Genomic DNA, 21,943 nt, shown 5'->3' on the forward strand with positions numbered 1-21,943 from the left:
TGTTTTATTGTTTTAAAATGTAAAGCATTAGGAGAATAAGTGGTAGAAGTGGTACAAAGGGTACAAAAACTCTCCCTGTGACTTTCCATATTTCACAAATGCAAGGCATCCCATGGATTTACAGTCAAATGGAAAAGCATCATCTCTTTTCACAGACTTCTAAAGGATCAAATGTCCTAGTTTGCTATCCACTGCTTAGGAAGCACAAGAGTAACAGTTAAATTACAGTGTGATCCTATACAGTACATTTCTGCTTAGATGTAAGTCCTGTTGAGCTTAAATGGTTCCTTACTCCAAGGTAAGAATGTACAAGCAACCCTAAAATTTAACAACTTGTTAAAACTACTTTATATATTTCAGCTTTCCTTATAGGGCTACTATCCTCAGAATTACAGAGCACATTCAATATAATTATTATCCATAGCTTTTAAAAGCGACTTCCAGGCTTCCCCTAAGGCCTAATACAGTTATCCAACAATCCTCTATGCCTGGAGAAACAGCATGCCACCTATACCACCCAATGGGAGCGATATAAAATGCTCTTAGAAGCAGGCTTCAGTGGTGATTGAAATATGACTTGTGTACAACTTTGCTAATGTCCTTGAGATGTCATGGCAAAAGCTTCACTTTGTTTTATTTCCAGCTCTGCTTAGAAATGTGTCAAACACTATATAAAACTTATGGCCAGCCTCCCCTCTCCCAAAGTGAATGCCAACACAGATACGGAGCTCCTGGTTAGAAACATTTTAAAAGGCCCTCAAGTGCTGTAGTGTAAACTACCCTTCACTTCAAATTTTTGCAAATAAACACGCTTGAAATAGAGAAACTTATACTTCCCTAAAGCTTCCCATGAATGTATTATGTCATTATGTTTATTTATACAGATTATTTTTGAAGATATCAAATGTACCAGGCCAACCCACTCTTCTACCACTTGATTATATTTGTTAAATATGGTTGCAACAATTTGCAGCCTTACTTTCCTATAACTGACAATGGCAATAAGATCCCAAAGCCAGATTTTGCTGGGCTTGCGTTGTCACAAGCCCTGGCTGTGGTCTGCGGTATACCCCACAAGAGATTCCCTAAATACAGACAGACTTTGTTGTTCTTCCGCAGAATGAAACTGCTTAAATAAAACTGGCCAAGGGTTAGCTCCCTCTATTAAGTGCAGCACAGTAAATTCCATTCTACGCCCCAGGTTGCTGCTGCCTTTTGTCCCCATCTCCCAACACATGTTCAGCTAATGCAGTTTTCACTATGACCCAAACAAGCCTAGGCTTTATCTCTACCTGAAGGTCAGCTACATCTTTATGAGTCATCACAGTAACTGGGGCTACTAACAGCAATTGCTGCCAAAATGCCTAACACTCACACACCCCACTTGTTGCACTACCTCTATAATTCATACCTCTATGATTCTAAGAGCCACACAAAAGTTATTTGATATTCAAGAACCAATGCAACAAAAATTCTGGGCTACCTAGGTAGCCCAAATGAGAAATACACCTATTGTCACCTATTAATTCCACAGGTGTTGCTAATCTCTCGCTGATATTCATAGAATCTTCAGCCCACAAACGTGTGGTTCTAACACTTGAAAATTCTTATAGTGCAATGTTGTCAGTGCAATGTTGTCAATGCTGTTGCTGCCTAAGTCAGAAGCGAGTCTTGTTGAGTTCAGTAGGGCTCAGCCCAATTAGTTAGAAAGTTTTTGTGACTCTTACTGGGTCTATGCAGAAGAAAGGTGGGAATGAGCAGTTCATTCTGTTAACACCTCAGAGTGCAAGTGGAGGCCAAGGCATACCATTTTTAATGCCTTTCCTCATTAAAAAATAAAGACTTAAATTTTAAAAACTGGATCTATATGGAGTGCCAGTTGGAGATACCAACTTTTCAGCCAGCCGTTTAGTTGTTCCTTCTAAAACAGCTTGGGCGAGCAAATATTATTAGCAGGTGGTGATATTTTTCCTCTATGCTGTCAAGACCTGTCCCTGGTGATTAAAAAAAGGCTTCTGATTAAAAAAGGCTAGAGCAGTGTTTCCCAACCTTGTGCCTCCAGATGTTTTTGGCCTACAACTCCCATCATCCCTAGCTAGCAAGACCAGTGGTCAGGGATGATGGGAGTTGTAGGCCAAAAACATCTGGAGGCACAAGGTTGGGAAACACTGGGCTAGAGTGAGAAATTTAGGCCACAAGCTTCCTGGTCAGAAAAGGAGCCCTGGTTAAAGAGCAGCAGAAACTCTGGGGGGAAAAAATTGTCCTGTGGTAGCTGCCTGGGATAATACTGCCATTTATGAAAGCAGAAAATGTGCGATATGAGAATCACACACCCCCTAGAGGCCTGCCTGGCACAAGAGCAGGATATCTAGGGATCTTTACTGATGTCTGTGTTAATACTGGCAGCAATCCCAGGATATCTGCAGTATTAACGTAGGGAGGTCTTCTTGTACGGGCTTAAGGGCTTCCTGTGCTGGCATCAAGACGACTTATAAATTACTCAGCACTTATTATGCACTGTCAAGAAATTAGACTAGGACAAAGCATGCCTAACCATAGGCTGCCGTCTAAATTGTTACAGTTTGCAAATGAAGGGACTTGTTTGCATCAGAGCCTTTGTAACACTTTTCCTTTAGACGCTGCTGGATACCAGCTTTCAGCCTTTTAAAAGAAACCCTAGCAACTAGCATTTTAGGAATCAGTAAGGAGGAGGGCAAGCGTTAAAGAAAGCGTAATTTACAAGAAACTGCAACTGTAGCATTTTAAGCATTTATTTTTTTCCCAAGCCATTATTTGCATGTAACGATTTGCATTGTCACACAAATATTGTCAAACTGCAGCAGGGCTGGTTGCTAACCACTACAAATGCAATGTTAATTTACATTTCACATAGCCTTTCAAATACTGAAAGCCCTGCTTATCTAAATCTTGTGGGATTAAGCAAGCTTTAATTTACACTGTTCTTTCTAGCCAAGATATATGAAACCGTAAGATGACTTTCAGACACTTTATATGCTTTAAAAAAAATGCATGTACAGTGTGAAGGAGACTGGGAAATGCTATGTGCGACAATGATCTCTTTACGGGGGGGGGGGGGGCAGATTTAAGTGGGTGTAAGAAAATGTGGCTAGGATTTCACTTTATCTGATGGGGAACTAAACTATACAAGCTAGTGCAGAGCTTTCCAAACTGAGTGTGTCGAATAAAGTGTACGTGTGTCGCACGAGCGCTCCCCATGCTCCTCCAGGGGCTGGAAAGAGGTTTGTTTAACTCCCCTTTTGCTAGTAAAACTGAATTACTGTGTTGACAAAATGATGCATGTCTAAAAAGTGTGTCACCAACATGAAAAGTCTGGAAAGCTCCGAGCTAGTGTATAAAAACCAATAATCAATATAAAGACAAAGCATACATTCAGACTTCAGTGGTCATTTAGTGTGTTCTTGTGACCCAATGTCTGTGCCTATGTCTATATGTATGCAGCTCAACTCTTCATTTGTGAAACATAATGGTATGAGAAGTGTTCGCACATTATTATTCAACAAGTGTACAATCTGCGTACCTAGGTAACCAAGTATTTGAGCTGTACACTCATACAGTTATTTACATGTAACAATCAGTGAGCATACAGCCCCCAGTATATACACATTTGATGCCAGCAAAAAAGAAAATGGCCTCAATGACACAAATTTTGCTGTTGAAGCAATCCCCTTTTATGGCAACAAGGCAAGGAATGCTAGGTCTGTTACACTTCCTAAAGCAGTTTCCTATTAAGGTTTACCTTTTCCCTTTCCCTGAAGTGTCTTAAATTCTTTAAACTCAAACACAAACTTTTAAAATTAAAAAAAAACAACTTCTGTAGCTATTATAACTATTCAAACATTGTGAATGGTGTTGGTGCAGTCTGGTTGGCAATTACCCATAGCAGGACCTTCTCGGTAGTGGCTCCCCATTTATGGAATACTTTCCCATTTGAGGTGCATCTGTCCCCCATGTATAATTTTTAAGCATTCTTGTTCATCCAGGCATTTGGTGGCAGAAATAGACTGGTCCTGGCAACAATATATCTATGAGGAAATGCTATTGTTTTTTACTTAACTAGATTTCAGCCCTTCCAACCAAAGGACTGGCAAACCAAAGCAGCAAACTATTGCAAACATTAGAAAAACAAGCATGAAAAGAGTTCAGCCTGGCCTGTTACCTGACATACTAGCATTCTATCTGTAGGATTTTCTCCCCTGTGAAACAAACAGGATGAAGTTTACACCACCCCAAAAAATAGCTATTCCAGTCACTTTTGCTAAACATACATCCTGAATTCAAACTTTTTCTACCAATGCACATGCCTAGCAATTTTGACAACAGGACTGCATATAAACATACAAAAATATTCTACATACATCGACCACACCATGTTCCAAGGAAGCAAACTAGAGATATTCCCTTTTTTTCTACAGACTGAAGTCAGCCGCTTCATCCTCAATGATTCTGTGAACTTTAAAAGAGATGAATAATGTATGACTGTGCCTTAAATCACAATCTGAGTCAGGTATATGTGCCTGAGTATATAAACATGTTGCCCAAGAAGTCCTTATCAACAGAAACATGTTATGCCAGCAGTGAGGTGATGCTACTACACTGGCACAGATTCAAGGTTACGTGTGAAGACTTCTGGAAGTCAGAAAGATCTTAAAAGAATTTCATCATAATGTTATGCAGCTATTACAGCACAGGTACCCTCCATAATGTAGGACTCCAACTCCCATCAGTCCCAGCCAGCATGGCCAATGGTTGGGGATTATGGGAGTTGTATTAGAACAACATTTGGAGGTCCCTTGTATTACAGGGACATTTTAATGACACAATGCTCACATGGGTGTAACCAGGATTTATGTTGGGGGTGGAAGAACCATAGTTATTTTTATTGATTTACTTGATTGTGGGGGCGGGACAGATGCCCCCCTGCCCCCAGCTACGCCCATGGTTTGATGTCCCTCAGACAGGTAGGAATAGAAAGAGCAACAGCAACAAATGGACATGATGAAACATTAGGTTTCATGCTCCGCGTTGCTCCTAAATATTCAAACTCTTCAGCATTTTATCTTGAAGATTCCTTAAATAGATTATGTCTTAGGTCAAAATTTATCACCTCATCCCGTATAACCTTAAGAAGACCCTTCAAAGACAGAAATTAAGCCTGAACTAATAAAATACTCAAACCCCAAAGTAATATCACTGCAAGTTCAATGGAGCCAGAATTTATAAGGCCTTGAGGAAGCCATTATTTCCAGTTCTCATAGCTGTGCAGGTACTGATTTTTCCATGTCCAAAACCATATACAGTGGTACCTTGGGGGGGTTAAGTACTTAATTTGTTCTGGAGATCTGTTCTTAACCTGAAACTGTACTAAACCTGAGGTACCACTTTAGCTAATGGGGCCTGCCGCTGCCGCGCAATTTCTGTTCTCAACCTGAAGCAAAGTTCTTAACCCGAGGTACTATTTCTGGGTTAGCGGAGTCTGTAACCTGAAGAGTATGTAACCTGAAGCATATGTAACTCAAGGTACCACTGTACCGCAGCAGACACAATTATACACACATGGCATACTTCTTAGTGAACAAAGGTTCTTATGCTGCACCTCTTCATAGAGATGATTAAAAGATAAATTTGTAAGAGACACTCACAAAGTTACCTTTGAAATAAGCAAAATTTAAAATCACTCAACAAGATTAATTTAACCCCATTTAAGATCAAAACCTATTTCATACTTTCAAAGTGGCGGGGGGGGGGGGAGGACTTAGTGAATCAGTGGAGATGGGCAGAATATTGCACAAGACTTGCATGCACTTGGTTCTGTATAGATGTCTTGAGAGCAGGGAGGAAAGTCATTTTATCGTTAAAGGATAATTTTTGGAATTAAAATATTTCTCCTACAAGTCCCTTTTGCTATTACGCAAGTATGTTTCAGTCAATGTCGTGTATAAAGCAGACATTCTCACCAAGCAGCTATCAGTTCAATCATTTCGAAGTGGTGCCTGCCAATAAATGTCTTCAAACGGTCAGCAAACCTGCACCATCAACATGTGAAAGAGAATGCAAATGGGATGTATATTTTAGAAAAGATGAGTGTACCTGTGCAATGCTACTGAAGCAGCAGAGATCTTTTCCACTCATCAAAATACCTTATTTTTCACCCTATAGGACACACTTTCCCCCCTCCAAAAATGAAGGGGAAATCTGGGTGCGTCCTATGGGGCGAATGCAGGCTTTCGCTGAAGCTTGGAGAGGGAGAGGGGTCGGTGCGCACTGACCCCTCTCTCTCTACAGGCTTCAGGAAGACATCCGCAGCCTAGGCAGCCCTGCAGGAGGGCCCCTCGCGCCAGGCAGACATCGGCCAGCCCCACAAGCTCCGGGGACAGCAGGGAGGTGCAGCACCGCCATCCCGCTGTTCCTCAACCTGGTTCGGTTTCCCCGACCAAATTTTTGGGGGGAAATAAAGGGGAAAATTTTTCCTTTATTTCCCCCCCCAAAAAAAAAACACTAGGTGTGTCCTATGGGACGGAGCGTCCTATGGGACGAAAAATATGGTAACCTCCTCAGATCTCCTTCAGCAAATATTTTCCACATGGCCCAAGCTGCATTTCTCTGTCTTTATCTCTGAGTCACTTTCACTCTGACACACACAACATCTTTAACTTCAGTTCTGCCTTTTCTTAGCTTCTAAGTGCTCCCTGAGCAAGGAAGAACGTTACTTAAATATTACGTGCAACATCTATTCTGCTACTGCTAGACTAGGTTTGAAATTGTAATACAATAATAGTAATGGCTACAAATGCTTTCTCTCCCTTTAACAAAACATATTTTCCAATGAGCTAATCCTAGTATTTATCAGGCTATATAGCTCACTGTGGGGTTGAAAAGAAACTCAATTATCTCCTATCTCTCCACCACAGGGTAAGCCTTTGACAAAACCACTACTAAGGAAGTACCCTGCAAAGGCACACGACATTTCTATGTACTTAATCTCATTAAAAGCCTTACTGCTTCGAACTTTTTTTTGCCTCAAAATATCATTTAGAAGCCACAACTGATGTCGCGATACAAAATTATGAGCATACCTACATTGAGAGTCATTGTCAAAGTAAGGTCTTTATCAGGATTTGGGAGCAGGTTTAATCCAGTGGGCTGAGTCCTGAGCTGCACCACTCACCCCAGGCCATTCTGACAGGTTAGTATGGTGATTCAACTGTCAATCACCTGATGCCACTAAGAGGTCAGGTAACCCAACTTCAAAGTAAAGATTGGGGAGTGCACTTGCAATATTTTCATTTCTTCCTTTTCAGCTGCACTTGAACTCAATCTGGGCTGCAAAGGAAGATGAAAGCAGGAATCGGCCGCACAAGAAAAGCCCTAAGAATTATTATTTTTAATTACAGATATCATAGTCAAGAAGGAGAATGAAAAAACTGCCATACTTATTGGCTGGGTTTTGGGCAGTGCCTATATCAAGCTTTCCACATTTGGTGGGGAGGGGAGTTTCAGAATAGGAAGTACAATATGTCCATCAACTGTAGTTGGCATGACAATACTACATAACTTCAAGTTACAAAGCTATTTTAAAAAGCAACTGAAGTCCTAGTGGTGCAGTAATAAAACCGTTAACACATTTGCAAAGCTAAGCAGGGTCTTATCCAGTTTCAAATTGTATGTTGAGATACAACGCAGGAGCACTGAAGGGTCTTGGACTAGATGACCCTCAGGGTCCCTTCCGACTCTACAATTCTATCAATTATCAATTATTATAAATTTGTGTATTGCCCTTAATCTGAAGATCCCAGGGCAGTTCAAAACAGAAAAATAGAAAAGGAGAATACAAACCAATGACCCCCACAACATATTTAAAAATCCATAGAGCATTAATCAGCTGGTTGAAAAGAAACAGGGTTGAAGGACAGGATAATAGGAAAATAAACAAAAAGAACACAGATTGCAGTATGTAATTCGATGCACAGAGTTAACCAGGCGAGGAAAGCAGTTCAGCCCTTGCCACAGTGACAATTCTGAATACAATGAAATAACATAGGAACATTATATTACATAAAGCAAAACTCCACCCTCAATGCTGGGAGACTGGTCCTCAAATCACAGGAGTCCTCCAGGAGAGGTTTGAAGAAGAGCCTGTGAATTACGCTCCTGTCTAGGGTCTTTAATATCACTACAAGAATAGGGGGGTGTATACATACATAATGTAACCATGCCGAACTTCAATGAAGGAGTATCAGATTAGATGGAAAAGTAAACACTTGCTTCAAGTAAACATTGCAGAGACAGGAAAATCTTGGACAGCAACATTTAAAACTTTAGTCCTCATCTACATGCTGGACCACTGGATTTAACTTTTTAAAATGCAAAAGAGTATAAATAATTATATCCATCCACACAGGAAGGGGGGAAATGTGTGTCCTGTCAGTTGATTTAACACACAACCAGCTTTATTAGCAGACTTTTTTTTAATTCAATCTCATTTTTCTTAAACCTAAAGTTTCCACTGTTAAAAAGAACACAACAGAACAATGTCCCAGCCCCCAATCCCACATTCAGATCTTCAGAAATCTTTAAAACCACTGAAACCCGTTAACGTCAAAGGAGCTTGGATAAGAATGCAAAATGAGGCAAGCATTTCAGGCAAAGCAGATAGTAAGAGAATTGCAATTATATGGTGGGAAAGGCCATGAAAGCCTAGCATGAATCTACTGAAAGGCAAGTGCACTTGCACTTTGAACAAAACATCCTCTGTGTCCTATTTTTACTAATGCATTTCTTTCCAACGAAAGCAAAAAGCATCAGTAATAATGTCACAGTCAAGCATTCCAAAGTTACAAATCCTAAACAACTGACCAATGCCATAATTACACTGGACAGTGAAACTCTCTTCCACAGAGGAAAGGAAGTGCAAGGTTACAAAACAAGTTCCTGAACTTTGTGCTAAAATCTTCTTCAGAGAACCAAAATTCCACAAACTCCTTTCTCCACTCGTCAAGGGACGACTGTCCCAAGTGTCTGTTGCCTAGTTGTGGGTCAATACGCCAAACAGCAGCAGCAAGACAGGCAGTCTTTATTCTTGATCAAGAATGGTGTCTTACCAACCTCACGGTTCAGGCAAGAGCCCAGAGCACCCAACATTCACATTTTTTCATTCATTTACTTAACATACCAGCTGTTACAGTGGTTACATGTTTATTCATGCTCCCCCAATCATATCTACCCAGCAAGAGCAGTTTTAACTTTTTGCCATAGTTTCAAGCTTCTCCCATTTCCATTGTCTCCAAACTACTGGTGTTCCAGACGGTTATCACATCCCACTGACTTCACCCCTCTTAAAGCAACTTCCATGGAAATCAAGAACAAAAATGAGTCTTGCAGCTGCTTGATGTCTTAACATTTTTATTGTTGTATAGACTATATAAATAAATATTTGGGTTTTGCTATAAGGCTACCCCTCTGGAATTTAATTCACTAGTCCTATCACAAGCCAACTCAACTTCACTAGATTAACTCCCTTACACGGTGGGCAGTGTTTGAAACTCCCACTATTCTAGGCGCATTTTGCAATGGCGAATTTCATTAGCAAGAGCAGGTTCTGAGCTCTGGGAGCAGTACTGCGCCTAAGATTTCAGATTAAAACTGCAGAGTGGCTCCACTCCCTGTCACATGTGGCCTCCAACTGATTTTCCCCGTAGGTGAATAGCCTTTCACAAGAAAAAACAGTTTGCTACTTCGATCTAGGCAACATTTGGAAAGGTTGGAAATCTCCTCAGAGGTCAGCCATCATATTTCAGTGGTTGTTAGTGGACTGAGAGCCAGTGCTCACATGCCCTCAACTGAAATATTTAGTATCCCAGGAAGCTGCTACAAAACTGAACCTTCCCCCCCCCCAAAAGATGTCTGGTGTCCTTTAAAGGGTGAGAGACCCTTAAGTGGCAAAGAGGTACACAAACCTCCTCTCTCATGCATGCCTTAAGAACACCAAGAGCTTGATGTACAGAAATCAGGAGGAGACCAAACAGAGAGAAAAACATCACTACCTGCTAATATATTTACCCACTGACCAACAAGCTGTCAGAAGAACCAGCTCAATTTTCTCCTTAAAAAGGGGGGGGGGGAATACATGTATAAGCAAGGATGGAGAAACTATAGCCGTCCAGGTATTTCTCACCATTGGCTAGCTCCCAACATTCGTGGCCACTGGCCATGCAGGATTTCAGCTGGTAGAAACTGAACTCCAACAACATCTAGAGAACCACAAGTTCCCCACTCCTAGCATAGAGGATCTCCTGTTACTAGAGACATAAAATGTCATAGTTAATATAACATTAGCCTCCTTAGTTACAGAAGATATTAACATTCAGGTAGTGTTCACACATCACACACCATATGTAATTATTTGCTGTGGAAGAGCAGCCTCCTACTTTGCTCCAACCCTAGCACGGGCAATAAACCTTGCTCCATTATTCAGCATTCTTTCTGAACCAGAAACTGTGGTATGTTCAGGGGAAAGAAGCAAATCATGATTCCCAAGTCAAATGTAATGCTGCCAGGGATCATGGTTTGTTGCTCCTTATCACTGTAGGAAAGGAGCAAAACATGAGTGATGTCCACATTCACTGTAAACCATTAAATATAAAATACTTAATATATAAGTACGTCTCTAGCAGGCAGCAAATATGGAAATCAAGGTCATTGGTAAAACAAAGGCAAGTGATGTGCTGCTCAAAAGTACCATTCAAGTCCTTGCTTTGAAAATTCAGCCCTGAATAGAAGAAAACAGGCCTTGATCAGCTAAACCAATTTCAATATATAACATTTTTTTTAAAATAAGACGACAGGAGGTGCTAATCTCCAAGGGACTAACTGCTATTTAAAATTGGCAATCCATTTCTAAAATGCTAGCATCAAGTGCGCCAGATACTTTAATAAAGCAACCATGTTAATTTTTGCAATGGCAATTTACATATGCTTCTATAAGCATGTAATTATCTCCACTCAAATTGAAAAAGATGGTCCAGGCAGAGATAATTCGGTATTATCTAGATACTTAAACTAGAACAGAAGTCAAAAGCATAGGTCGTCCTAACCACAACCACAAAGATCTATGCTAGGTTTTAAGCATCACTGGCCACTCATAAGCCTGAAATACATTCTAGCTAACCAGAGTCAAAGTTCAACATCTCCTTTGTCTAACAACAGCTCCATGAATAGAGAAGGAATCTTGCAGGCCAGCCCAGTTGTCTGTTAGAAACGTTTTGTACTCCCATGTGGAAAATCCTGGTTCAATTACCTGTCAGTCCTTGCTTCAAGGACCAGCTGGTTTGGGAGACTTTCTGATGCAGCCTTCGTGGCTCTTGGGAAGGAGGAGGGTTACAAGTAATTCAGCAATTACTTTACAAAAGTCTTAGGGGAGTTCTACCACGAGAATTCAACATCTGATTCACTCTTGTCTGACAGAAGGAAAGGCAAAAATATTGACCTTCAGAGTTTACGGTAAGTAGTGTGTCCTGTGATTCATTAACATTATGGCTGGTACTTAAACAAACATTCTAAGTCATAATGCTGATTTGCAAGGCATCCTGCTGCATGAAAACATGTCATTATTATGATGAACATTTGACAAGACAAAAAATATTGTCATATGGCACTCTGCCAAAATGAATAGCTTACCTGATGTAAAGTAACACATTTATGGTAAGAAAAGACTGCTTGTCTTGAAAAGGGAATCAGAAACGTTATACTGCATTAACTCGGAATCCCATCTTCAAAATCCATTTTCTCTATTTTTTTCAGAGTTCCTCAACAACAAAAAAAGCACTACAAGTACCATCTTCCAAGGAAGAATACATTAAAAACTATGTAAGCACAATATCTAGCAAAGTATATAAAATAACAATTCTATTTAAATTCCCCTTCCACTCTTTAGACCACCACCAAAGCAACGTTATCTGTAAAATATCACTTGGGTACAAAAGTTACCATGTTGAACCAAACTTTGAGCAATGTGCTGAAAGGCAAGAGCCTTGCATGGCTTTCTGTCAACATGACAACCTGCCTACACAATCTGTTCAGCCCTTTTGAAAAGAGATACGAAGAATCCACATGGTCAGTCATGCGAAAGAGGAGACACAAAGAGTTCAAAGGTTGCTAAACCTTAATGGTCAACAAGACCACCATAAACAGTCAAGGAGTGTTGCAAACAAGCTTGTGGATCCAGAAGGTTAGTGACTAAGAATTATGCACATCCAGTTAAAATTTAAATTCAAAGTTGTGTATTTCATGGTTTTTCAAATAAATAGTATTTTTATAGTTAAAAATACAGAAGTTCATGACTAACCATAACAAAGCCACTTGTTTCAGTTACAAACCCTTGCTCAGAGAGACCTGCTACTTCAGTCACCAGTAACTCTTAGACAGCACATTGGAACATTTAAAAGAAGAAGAAAAGCTAGGTAACAAGGAAATGAAGAAGTAATGAAGTACACAACTCCAATCCCTATGTGGAGAGGCTATTTCCAGCAACCATTCTTCTTGGAAAATTCATGCACTCAAATAAAGGTTAATACACTAGCAACTCTATCAATACGAGAGCATAAATCGTATAAATACAAATCCTTTGGTGTATTGCTTCAACCAGCTTATCAAGCGATAAAGTCTACAAGATATTCAAGTCTGCAATTCTAACGCATTTACTAAGACCTAAGCCCCACTGGAGACAGGTCTCTAATAATGCCTCACATCACAGCTATTTAAAATACATGCCGGTATGTGGTAAAGATAGAGCTGTAGCACATGTGCACCTCAATACTGAATACAATTGCCGCAGTTCAGACCCCTCTCCTCCTTGCTGGGCAACACTTTGCTTTGTAAACTGTGAAGAGCTTAAAGAGCTGTTTGGGGCTTACCGTGACAATATTGTTAGCAAAGCCAGCTGCACATATTTGTCCACCTCTGAAATCAGCATTGCTTATTATGACCAGCTGAGCATAGTCTGGGTACAATAGCAGCTCACACTTTGAGAAGGGTGCAGCTAGCACACTAGGCTCACCTGAACTACAGTTTGACTTAAGACAAACTTCACTTGAATGTACATTTCACATACAACTCATCAGCAGATATCTGAGCAAAGCACAAACTGAATCCTGGGTAGCACTCGGTTTTCATGTCAGCCACTTGGATTAAATAGGATTTTAATCATACCACTGCATTTTCCAGCATGTTTATACAAGTAGACAAGCACAAACCTCACATTATTAGCTCTTAGAACTCAACAATTACAGCTGTAGGGTATGAGTGGAACCATTATGCTTTTTTGTTCCTTTATCATCCTCCAATACATAAATTGGAACAAGAGAATTGGCACCTCCCTTTTAACAAGGTCTTCTGCAAATATAGCCTAAGGCAGGTGTCCCACTCTATATACCCACCTGGTTTCTATAGCTTATTGTAATACTTCATTTCATGGTAAACTCTTACACTACTTCTTGTACTTTTCTTCCCAATGTCAATTCAACTCTAATTTTATTGGATGTATGCCTCCATGCATCCCATTGGGGTCATGCTCAAAAATTTGGCGATGTCTGAGCTCTGATCAGAGGCAAAGTACAAAACAGTTTTTGCATAGGAATACTTACTTGCTAGGGACATGGATGGCGCTGTGGATTAAACCACAGATCCTAGGACTTGTCGATCAGAAGGTCGGTGGTTCGAATCCCCACGACGGGGTGAGCTCCCGTTGCTCAGTCCCTGCTCCTGCCAACCTAGCAGTTTGAAAGCACACCCCAAAGTGCAAGTAGATAAATAGGTACAGCTCCAGCAGGAAGGTAAACGGCATTTCCAGTTCGCCAGAAGCAGCTTAATCATACTGGCCACATGACGCAGAAGCTGTACGCCGGCTCCATCAGCCAGTAAAGCGAGATGAGTGCCGCAACCCCAGAGTTGGCCATGACTGGACCTAATGGTCAGGGGTCCCTTTACCTTTACTTACTTGCTGGTAAAAGTGCCACACTTCCTAGAAGGAACCCAGCACTCAATTGTCCTTTAAGATGAAAGGTCAAATGTAATAACATGGGGCAGGATTTACCAGCAAGCCCCAAAAGGAGAAGGCCTGCACATGAACTTCTGCTTGCACAATGTGGTTTTAACCCCCTCCTCCCACTTCATGCTCTTTGAAATTAGCTTGGGGGGGTGTCAGAAGACACCTCCCTTCAGAACACCACATGGGGGGCGGAGGTGGGGACTCATTCCTCCTGTCAAGCCGCAAAATTTAATTCAACCCAGGGAAATCCTGTAATGAAGACACAGTATCCACACCATTACATACATCTACGGAAATGATAGTGAGTTGTATTAAACCAAATTCTACTCAGAGTAGACCCACAGGAATTAATGACTCTAATTTGTCCATTAATTTCAATGCGTCTACTCAGGGTAGGACTAAAAGTAAATGCCACCCTTTAAGTTTTTAAAAACCATAAGAATTAAGAGATAGGTTTGTTCTATTGTTCTCTGGTTCTTACACTCTTTCTTCCATTGCATGTATTGGATCAGTTGTCAGATACAGTGGTACCTTGGTTCTCGAACTTAATCCATTCCAGGAGTCCGTCCAACTCCCGAAACTATTCAAAAACCAAGGCACGGCTTCCAATTGGCTGCAGGAGCTTCCTGCACTCAAGCGAAAGCCGCGCCAGACATTCGGCTTCTGAGAAACATATGCAAACCGGAACACTTACTTCCGGGTTTATAGCTTTGGGGAGCCAATTTGTTCGGGAGCCAAGCCATTCAAGTACCAAGATACCACTGTAATGTCTTTTGTGGCATGACAAAGAGAGGAACTGAGCAATAGAATACTAAGCTTAAAAAGGTAAAGGACCCCTGACAGTTAAATCCAGTTGTGAACAACTCTGGGGTTGCAGAGCTCATCTTGCTTTACTGGCCAAGGGAGCCGACGTTTGTCTGCAGACAGTTTTTCCGGGTCATATGGCCAGCATGACTAAGCCACTTCTGGCAAAACCAGAGCAGCACACATAAATGCCATTTACCTTCCCACTGGAGTGGTACCTATTTATCTACTTGCACTTTGACGTGCTTTCGAACTGCTAGGTTGGCAGGAGCTGGGACCGAGCAACAGGAGCTCACCCCGTTGTGGGGATTTGAACTGGCGACCTTCCGATCAGCAAGCCCTAGGCTCAGTGGTTTAGACCACAGCGCCATCCGTGCCCCTGTTACTAAGCTTGTACTAAGCTTACAAAATTTTAATCGGGATAATCATGGCATATAATGTACCATTTTAAAATTTTAGTAAGAATTGTTTCTTAAATCTCTAGAACCAAGCTCAGGTGATAGATTAACACATTTCTTTACACTTTTTAAAAATTATGAGGTTCTATGCAAACTGTATCATTAAACTGATCTAATAAAAATGTGCTTCATAATTACTTGATAGCCTTTAAGAAAGTTATGGTGTGACGTGTAGCCAAACTTTGTGAAAACAGCAATATTTACCTTTTCATGCAAGTCATCTTGAAGTTGCTTTAATTAGCACTACAAAAATGACGTTTAACTGGTCTCTTCTAACTGATGAATTAGTTGACTAAATGTAAATGTATCTACATCTCACCGAAACCCCAGTGTGTCTTCTGATGAAACAGGATAAAATGAAATAATTTATACCCAAGTAAAACAAATACTGTTAAAAGAAATATTTTTCTTTCTTCAAACTCCACTACAGATTAGAATTTGGTCCCAACTGAATATTAACTTAACTGGCCAATTTATAAAGCCAATAAATCACTTGAGCAACTTAAAAATAGCATCTGATACATATTTGCCTGCAGTGAAGTGCTTTCACACATTTCAAAAGACAGCAAAATAGAAAAACAATGCCTCATACTTTTCTCTCTCTTTCTTTTCCTAACTTGTTAAAAAGAAAATACAAGCATTTCTTTAAAAGTGAGGTGCATGCATGAGATACCTTTGAAACATTACAGAAGTAGTGAAAAAATGACACACCATCTCTGGGAACTTGTGAAAGCACTCAGAAATGTTGTAAGTGAAGTTGCAGAATGAAAAATCAATGCCCATGATTGCAGAAACTAAGTTTCAAAGACATAAGTTTTGTAAGAAAAGTTTATCATGCAAGGTTAAAGGGTAATATAATGCTTTCCTTAGAGTGTGCAGCTTGTTGAGCATTTGAGTGTATACTGGAATGCAGTACTTCAATGGATCTGCATGGGTGTTTTTAGATTATCGCTGCAATTATTTATGATTGCCAGTATCCTAAGACACCGAATCTTACACACCAACAATCACTTTTCCTCTTTATACAAATCACCCATATATCTCAACTTAAATAATGACCTGCCAACTATTTCAAATTTTAAAAAGTTTTCAAAGTATGGTAGTTCAACTGATGCAGTAGGCATCTTTAACAACCATGAACACACAATTCTAAGAGAATGTACACTAAATTTTCCCTTGCCATTTTGCTTCCAAGTGGGAACAAACTCGCCTCTTGCCGGACCTCACTTTCCCTTTCTCCCATATATAAAGCCTTTAAAAATACTGCCACATTCCACCACCCCCCCACTCTGTATTTAACATGTCCCATTATCTTTGGTCACCCCTTTAATCTTTGCAGATGACTCAGAATATGTGGAATTTTAGAACTACAGAAGGCGGCATGGGGAGGGGGGCACTTGCTACACAATGATTACTAAACCCCATATGCATTTTTCAGGAACTGAGAGAGGTGCTTTTCTCTGTGTCATATCTTTGAATTGGCAGTCCTTAGTTTCATGTTTCAGCAACTGGACCAGTCATATGGATACAAGCAAGTATTTATTTTCCCCTCTTACCATGCCTTCATCCATTCTTCCCACATACATTGTGTATATCAGATCTTTTCAAACTCCTCTTTAAACTCAATAATGAATTGACTTTGTTTTTCTTAAAATGAGATTTGGCCTCAGAATAAATGATTGTTTTGAGACGGTAAGTAACTTCATTCCAGGCATGTAATGCACATTGTTTTCCACTACTTTTTATCATTAAGAAATTGATCTTGCTGTAAAGAAGGTTTTATGACACCATTTAATCTTTGCCAACCTACTAAAACACAGAATGCAATTACAGACACCTTTTATATAGCAATCTTGGTCACTGTATCAAGAAGAAAAACAGTCTAAGTCAATGTCACATCTGATAGAACAGAAAACCTGAAGGATTTGGCACTGCTCTTATAAGTGATCATCAGCAAGTTTATATGCACAATTTTGATTCAATTTAACTTGGACGTATGATCCATATCCCACCTGGAAGGCAGTATCCCACAGCTTCTACTCAGTTCACATTTCATCGAGTTACATTCTAAGAAAGCTCCTGATGGTCCACACAACCCTGTGATTGTAGTTAAAATATTTTAGGTCTGGGAGTTTCACTTTTTAAAAAAGATTTGCAGTGATGAACTAGAAAAGCATTTGCTAGTTTGCAGTTTTCAACTCTCCTTCCTTCCCAATGTAATTGAAAATGCTGTAATTAACTGACCTACTCTACAGTATAATCAATAATTTCAGTTCACACATGCCAATGAATTTCTAAATCCAAGAGGTGTTTATGTCTTTAGCTTTTAGACAAATTAAACAAACCTGCAGTTTAAATGTCATTTATCCAACGCAAGATTAATGCTAAACCGGTACTGTCAGGATTAACAGAAAGAAAGAAAAAGAGATGGCCTGCAATTAAATTGCCACTAACATTCTGTAAGAGCAATCATGTCAAAATCAACAAAGAGCTTGACCTCTACATCCATGATGTTCAGCAACTGCAATACAATTTTAGGATAATTAAACTGGCAAAGAGCACTAAATTCCCAACCAGTGTCCTCAAGCAACCTTGATAATGCAGCCCCTAGATAATGCAGAAGGCAGGGCTGCAAAAAATCTCCACGTTCTTAGGTACCATCGTCACATATTTAGGCAAGCCAACAACTAGGTGCACAGGATTTTTCCAACTCCGACGATGTATGTTTACTTATGGCCATATTGATATCCTCCAACTACTGTAATACTGCATATTAACACCTGTAAGTATCTGCCAGCATTAGCAGAGTTATATCAGGTCTTATTTCAAAAGCTTTTATGCTGCTTTTCTATAAAACTGCACAAAGCAGTGTATAATCATTAAACTTTATACACCCATTAAAAGACCACTAACACACTAGAACGCAGTTAATGGTTTTCTTAAAAACTTGGAAATAGAAAAGATCACGATCTGTAAAACTGGGAAATCCTTTAGGGTTAAGTTGCTGAACTGCTAATCTGCAATGGCTAAGAAGGAAACACACAAGATGCATTCAATTTTTGTAGAAGGAAAAAGAGCAAATCGTGTCTTTATCCTACTAAAAAAAATTCCTTCCAGTAGCACCTTAAAGACCAACTAAGTCAGTTCTTGGTATGAGCTTTTGTGTGCATGCACACTTCTTCAGATATGAGGGATTGTGTGTATCTGAAGTATGAGGCATTGTGTGTATCTGAAGAAGTGTGCATGCACACGAAAGCTCATACCAAGAACTGACTTAGTTGGTCTTTAAGGTGCTACTGGAAGGATTTTTTTTTGTTTTGACTATGGCAGACCAACACGGCTACCTATCTGTAACTTTATCCTACTAGTAACTCCCAAACTGTAACAGGTGCTGCAGTGCCCTGCAAAGCAGACCAAAATTCAGGATTAAGCAACTTAATTGACTTAAATACAACCAGTTCATGTCCCAATGCAAATGATCTTCAAAGCTAGAATAGATCATTTCCCTTACTATTTGCCTGAAAGTTTGAGGCATGTTTTCTGGCAACAGTTATGCTGCTCCAGTTCTTATGTCTGTGTTTATGCATCATCTCTGAACACAAACACATGATTGAATAATATCTTTGTAGCCACAGTAGAACTCTGTTGACAACAATGTAACTGAATGAATATATGAAGTCAGAACTTTCAATGTACCATTTGTAAGATCCACTTAGTTTGGACTTTTCCAACACTGTGGTATTTGATTACTCACATATATGAGAATTCAAGGGGCATCCCCTCAATACAAAGGCACTCTGCTGAAAGGCAGTTCACCCTAACCCAGGGGATCTATTCAGTTTCCAAACAGAGAGGGACTGATGAAAAGCTGTCAAAGTAAATCTATGCTCACTTTTTGGATGGTTTAACGTCAATGGAGCATGCAAACACCCCAAGATGGCTCATAAATTCAGCCAGGCGTGCTGCTCTCCCTAATATATTTTAATTATGCATCTGTTTTAATTGTAATCAGAGTAAGTCACCGGAAAAGGCGCAAATTGGAATTTTCTCTAATTGCTAATACAGCTTCTCAGCAGTACCTATGCACTTGTCCATTTTAAGGGGAGGGACAAGCACCCAGAACAACTGTGACATTTTCTAGAACTCGGTGCAGTTTTCTTCAACCGCACGGTTCACTTCTCATTAGCTGTCCAAACTCAAAAAGAGCCAAATTCAAGTCCTGGGGGACTTCATCTTTGCTAATTAGCATAAAGGAATGTTGAACATACAGGCTGGGGAGCAGAACAGAAGAGCTTTCAGGAAGAAAAGCTGCTCAGCAGATCTTCAGAGGGCAAATGCGCACAGGAACACAAATATGCAAACACAGCTAACATGCAAACAGAGCCAAAGTGATGATTTTCAAGTAAGCACTGCCCCTGTGAGCAAAGTTAAAGCAGAGGTTCCTATTCCAAGGCTCAGTTTCAGGCAGGGATCAATGCACTTTAGCTCCAGAACAAGCATTTTCAATGACAGGGCAACTTCTATGCAACAACAGCATGTGCAGAGTACCTTCCCTTTCACCACTCATTAACTACAAAGAAACTTGGGCACATCTGTGGGCTTTAAAGGGAAGGGGTTCCTAGTTAGAAAGCCCAGTTTCCATTCAGGCTGCAGCTTGGACGCTTCTCTCTTTAAAAATTCAGAGCATCCCTGTCCCTTTAATACACTTCCAAGCGCAAGGGAGTTTAAGTGTCAAATGCTCCGGAAACAAGAGCATCAAGAGAAACAAGTTGAATCCAACCCCCCCCCCCCTCAAAAAGCAATCGCTTTGTGGATGAAAGGGGGAAAGGGTTTGTTTCTAACCCAAACTTAACACCATTTAATGATCAAACTGGTTGGCAGGGCGAGGATAGATGGAGAATGTTTTCCTTTTAGAAAATCACACGTGTGTGTATGGAATTATTCCCCAAAGAGCAAAGATTTACCTTTCCCCCGAACTTCCAAAAAGTGACCAGAAAGGGTGATCTTGGCAAAGGCATAATGAGAGAAAGAATTAAGAGATTTAGTATGGAAGGAGTTTGTCTGCCCTCCTCGCTTGCTCAGCTGTACCAGGGGACCTATGTTCCCCGACCCCTTCCAGCAATCTAACTTGACAGCCAGCCCTGCAAACTGCGTCTCTCCACTAGGGTGGGCAGATGGTAGATCGGGATCTACCGGCACATCGCTGCTAACCAGGAGTGGAACGGATTGCAAGCTCAGCTCAGGTACCGGGAACAAATCCGTAGCCGGAAAATGTCCTCAAAGGCACCCAAGCGCCTCCATTGTAACTGCGTGCCTTTTGTTGTTGTTGTTGTTGTTGTTGCACCTGCCTCTGATTGGTAGATTCGAGCGCAAAGCGAAGTCGATCCGGGAAGCCCTGAACTCTCTTGCCACCCCTCCTGAGCCGAAATTACCCAAGGGAAAGGCAGGCGCGCGAGAGAGAGAACGCGCAAAGGAAGAAAAGGTGCGATGAAATCCGTAAAGCGTTAAGCCGGGGAGAGATAATCGGATTAACCCTTCTTCCGCAGGTGAGAGCGCGGATTAGAGGAGGAGGCAGCGGCAGTCCGGGCAAGGAAAGTGAGGACGCCAAGTTGTGCGTTGTGTTTTCACAGCCTCGCACCAAACCCCACGGCGCAGAGAGCGCGCTCCCTTTGGCGAGCGCAACCGAGCCGGACGCGCCCCCCGAGCAGGCAGCCCCGAGTCCGCCTCTTCTTCCTCCTCCGCCGCCACCTACCTGTCATCGTAGCAGAAATCCGCGCCGAGGGTGTTGAGATAGAGGGCGAGCCCCAGGGCGCTGCTCACCAACTCCGCGATCATCTCTCCGCCGCCGCCGCCGCCCTCCGTCTTCTCCCCCTTCGCCGCCGCCGCCTCCCGCCGGCCGCGCAAAGCATCCGCCGCGCGCGCTTTCCCTGGCGCCCGCTGCTCCGCTGCCTCGCTCCACTTTCTCCTCCGCCGCCGAGTGCGCCGCTCGGTCCGCTCAGCGAGCGCCCGGCATCCCCCGCTTTCTCTCGCTCGCCCAGTCAGTCAGCGCCGCCGCCTCGCCGCTTTTATTGTTCCGCGCCGCTCGCTCGCTCCCCCTTTTTACCCCATGACTGGCCGGGGCTGGGCAACCGCCGGAGAGCAAAGCTGGCCGCTCCGCCCCTGCGCGAAAGAGAGAGAGCGCACGCTGCCCGCCCGCCCGGCTCCGCTCTTCTTCGCCGGCTCCTCCGCGCGCCTCGCCGCCCTGAGGCCCCTTCGCGGCTCAACTGGAAGCGCCGCTGCCGAGGCTCTGAGAGCGCCCGCGTGGGGCTCGGCGAGGCTCCCATCGCGCTTGCGTGCCGCCCCGCCCTCCTCGCGCGCGGACCGCCTCCGCCCCCGCCCCTCGGCCTCCCCCGGACCGCTTCCCTCCCCGCGCGGGCGGGCGCGCGCGCTCCGTTAGCTGAGGGGCTGTCGCTCCTGCCCCGCCCACTCCCTCCCCACCTCCTTCCCCCCCCCTTAGTTTCACGCTGGAAGCGGGGGGAGGCAGAATAGGTTGCTGCTAGAGGGGAGCCCAGGGTGGAGAGGAGGGGCGAGGCAGGCTGGCTGGCTGCGTCCGCGACTG

General features: G+C 42.1%; 1 protein-coding gene across 1 annotated transcript in view; it reads right to left on the reverse strand.

Annotated features, from left to right (window-relative positions):
- Window positions 1-21,694, reverse strand: part of TMTC2 (transmembrane O-mannosyltransferase targeting cadherins 2) — a 195,942-nt gene extending 174,248 nt beyond the window's left edge. The window contains exon 1 of the mRNA XM_083699166.1: window positions 21,098-21,694. Coding sequence (XP_083555292.1) covers window positions 21,098-21,180 — 83 coding nt within the window. The 5' untranslated portion in view covers window positions 21,181-21,694. The remainder of the gene's footprint in view (window positions 1-21,097) is intronic.
- Between the last annotated feature and the right edge of the window lie 249 nt (window positions 21,695-21,943).

The sequence above is a fragment of the Podarcis gaigeae genome (genome assembly GCF_964106915.1).
Source record: "Podarcis gaigeae genome assembly, chromosome: 10".
NCBI classification, from domain to species: Eukaryota; Metazoa; Chordata; class Lepidosauria; order Squamata; family Lacertidae; genus Podarcis; species Podarcis gaigeae.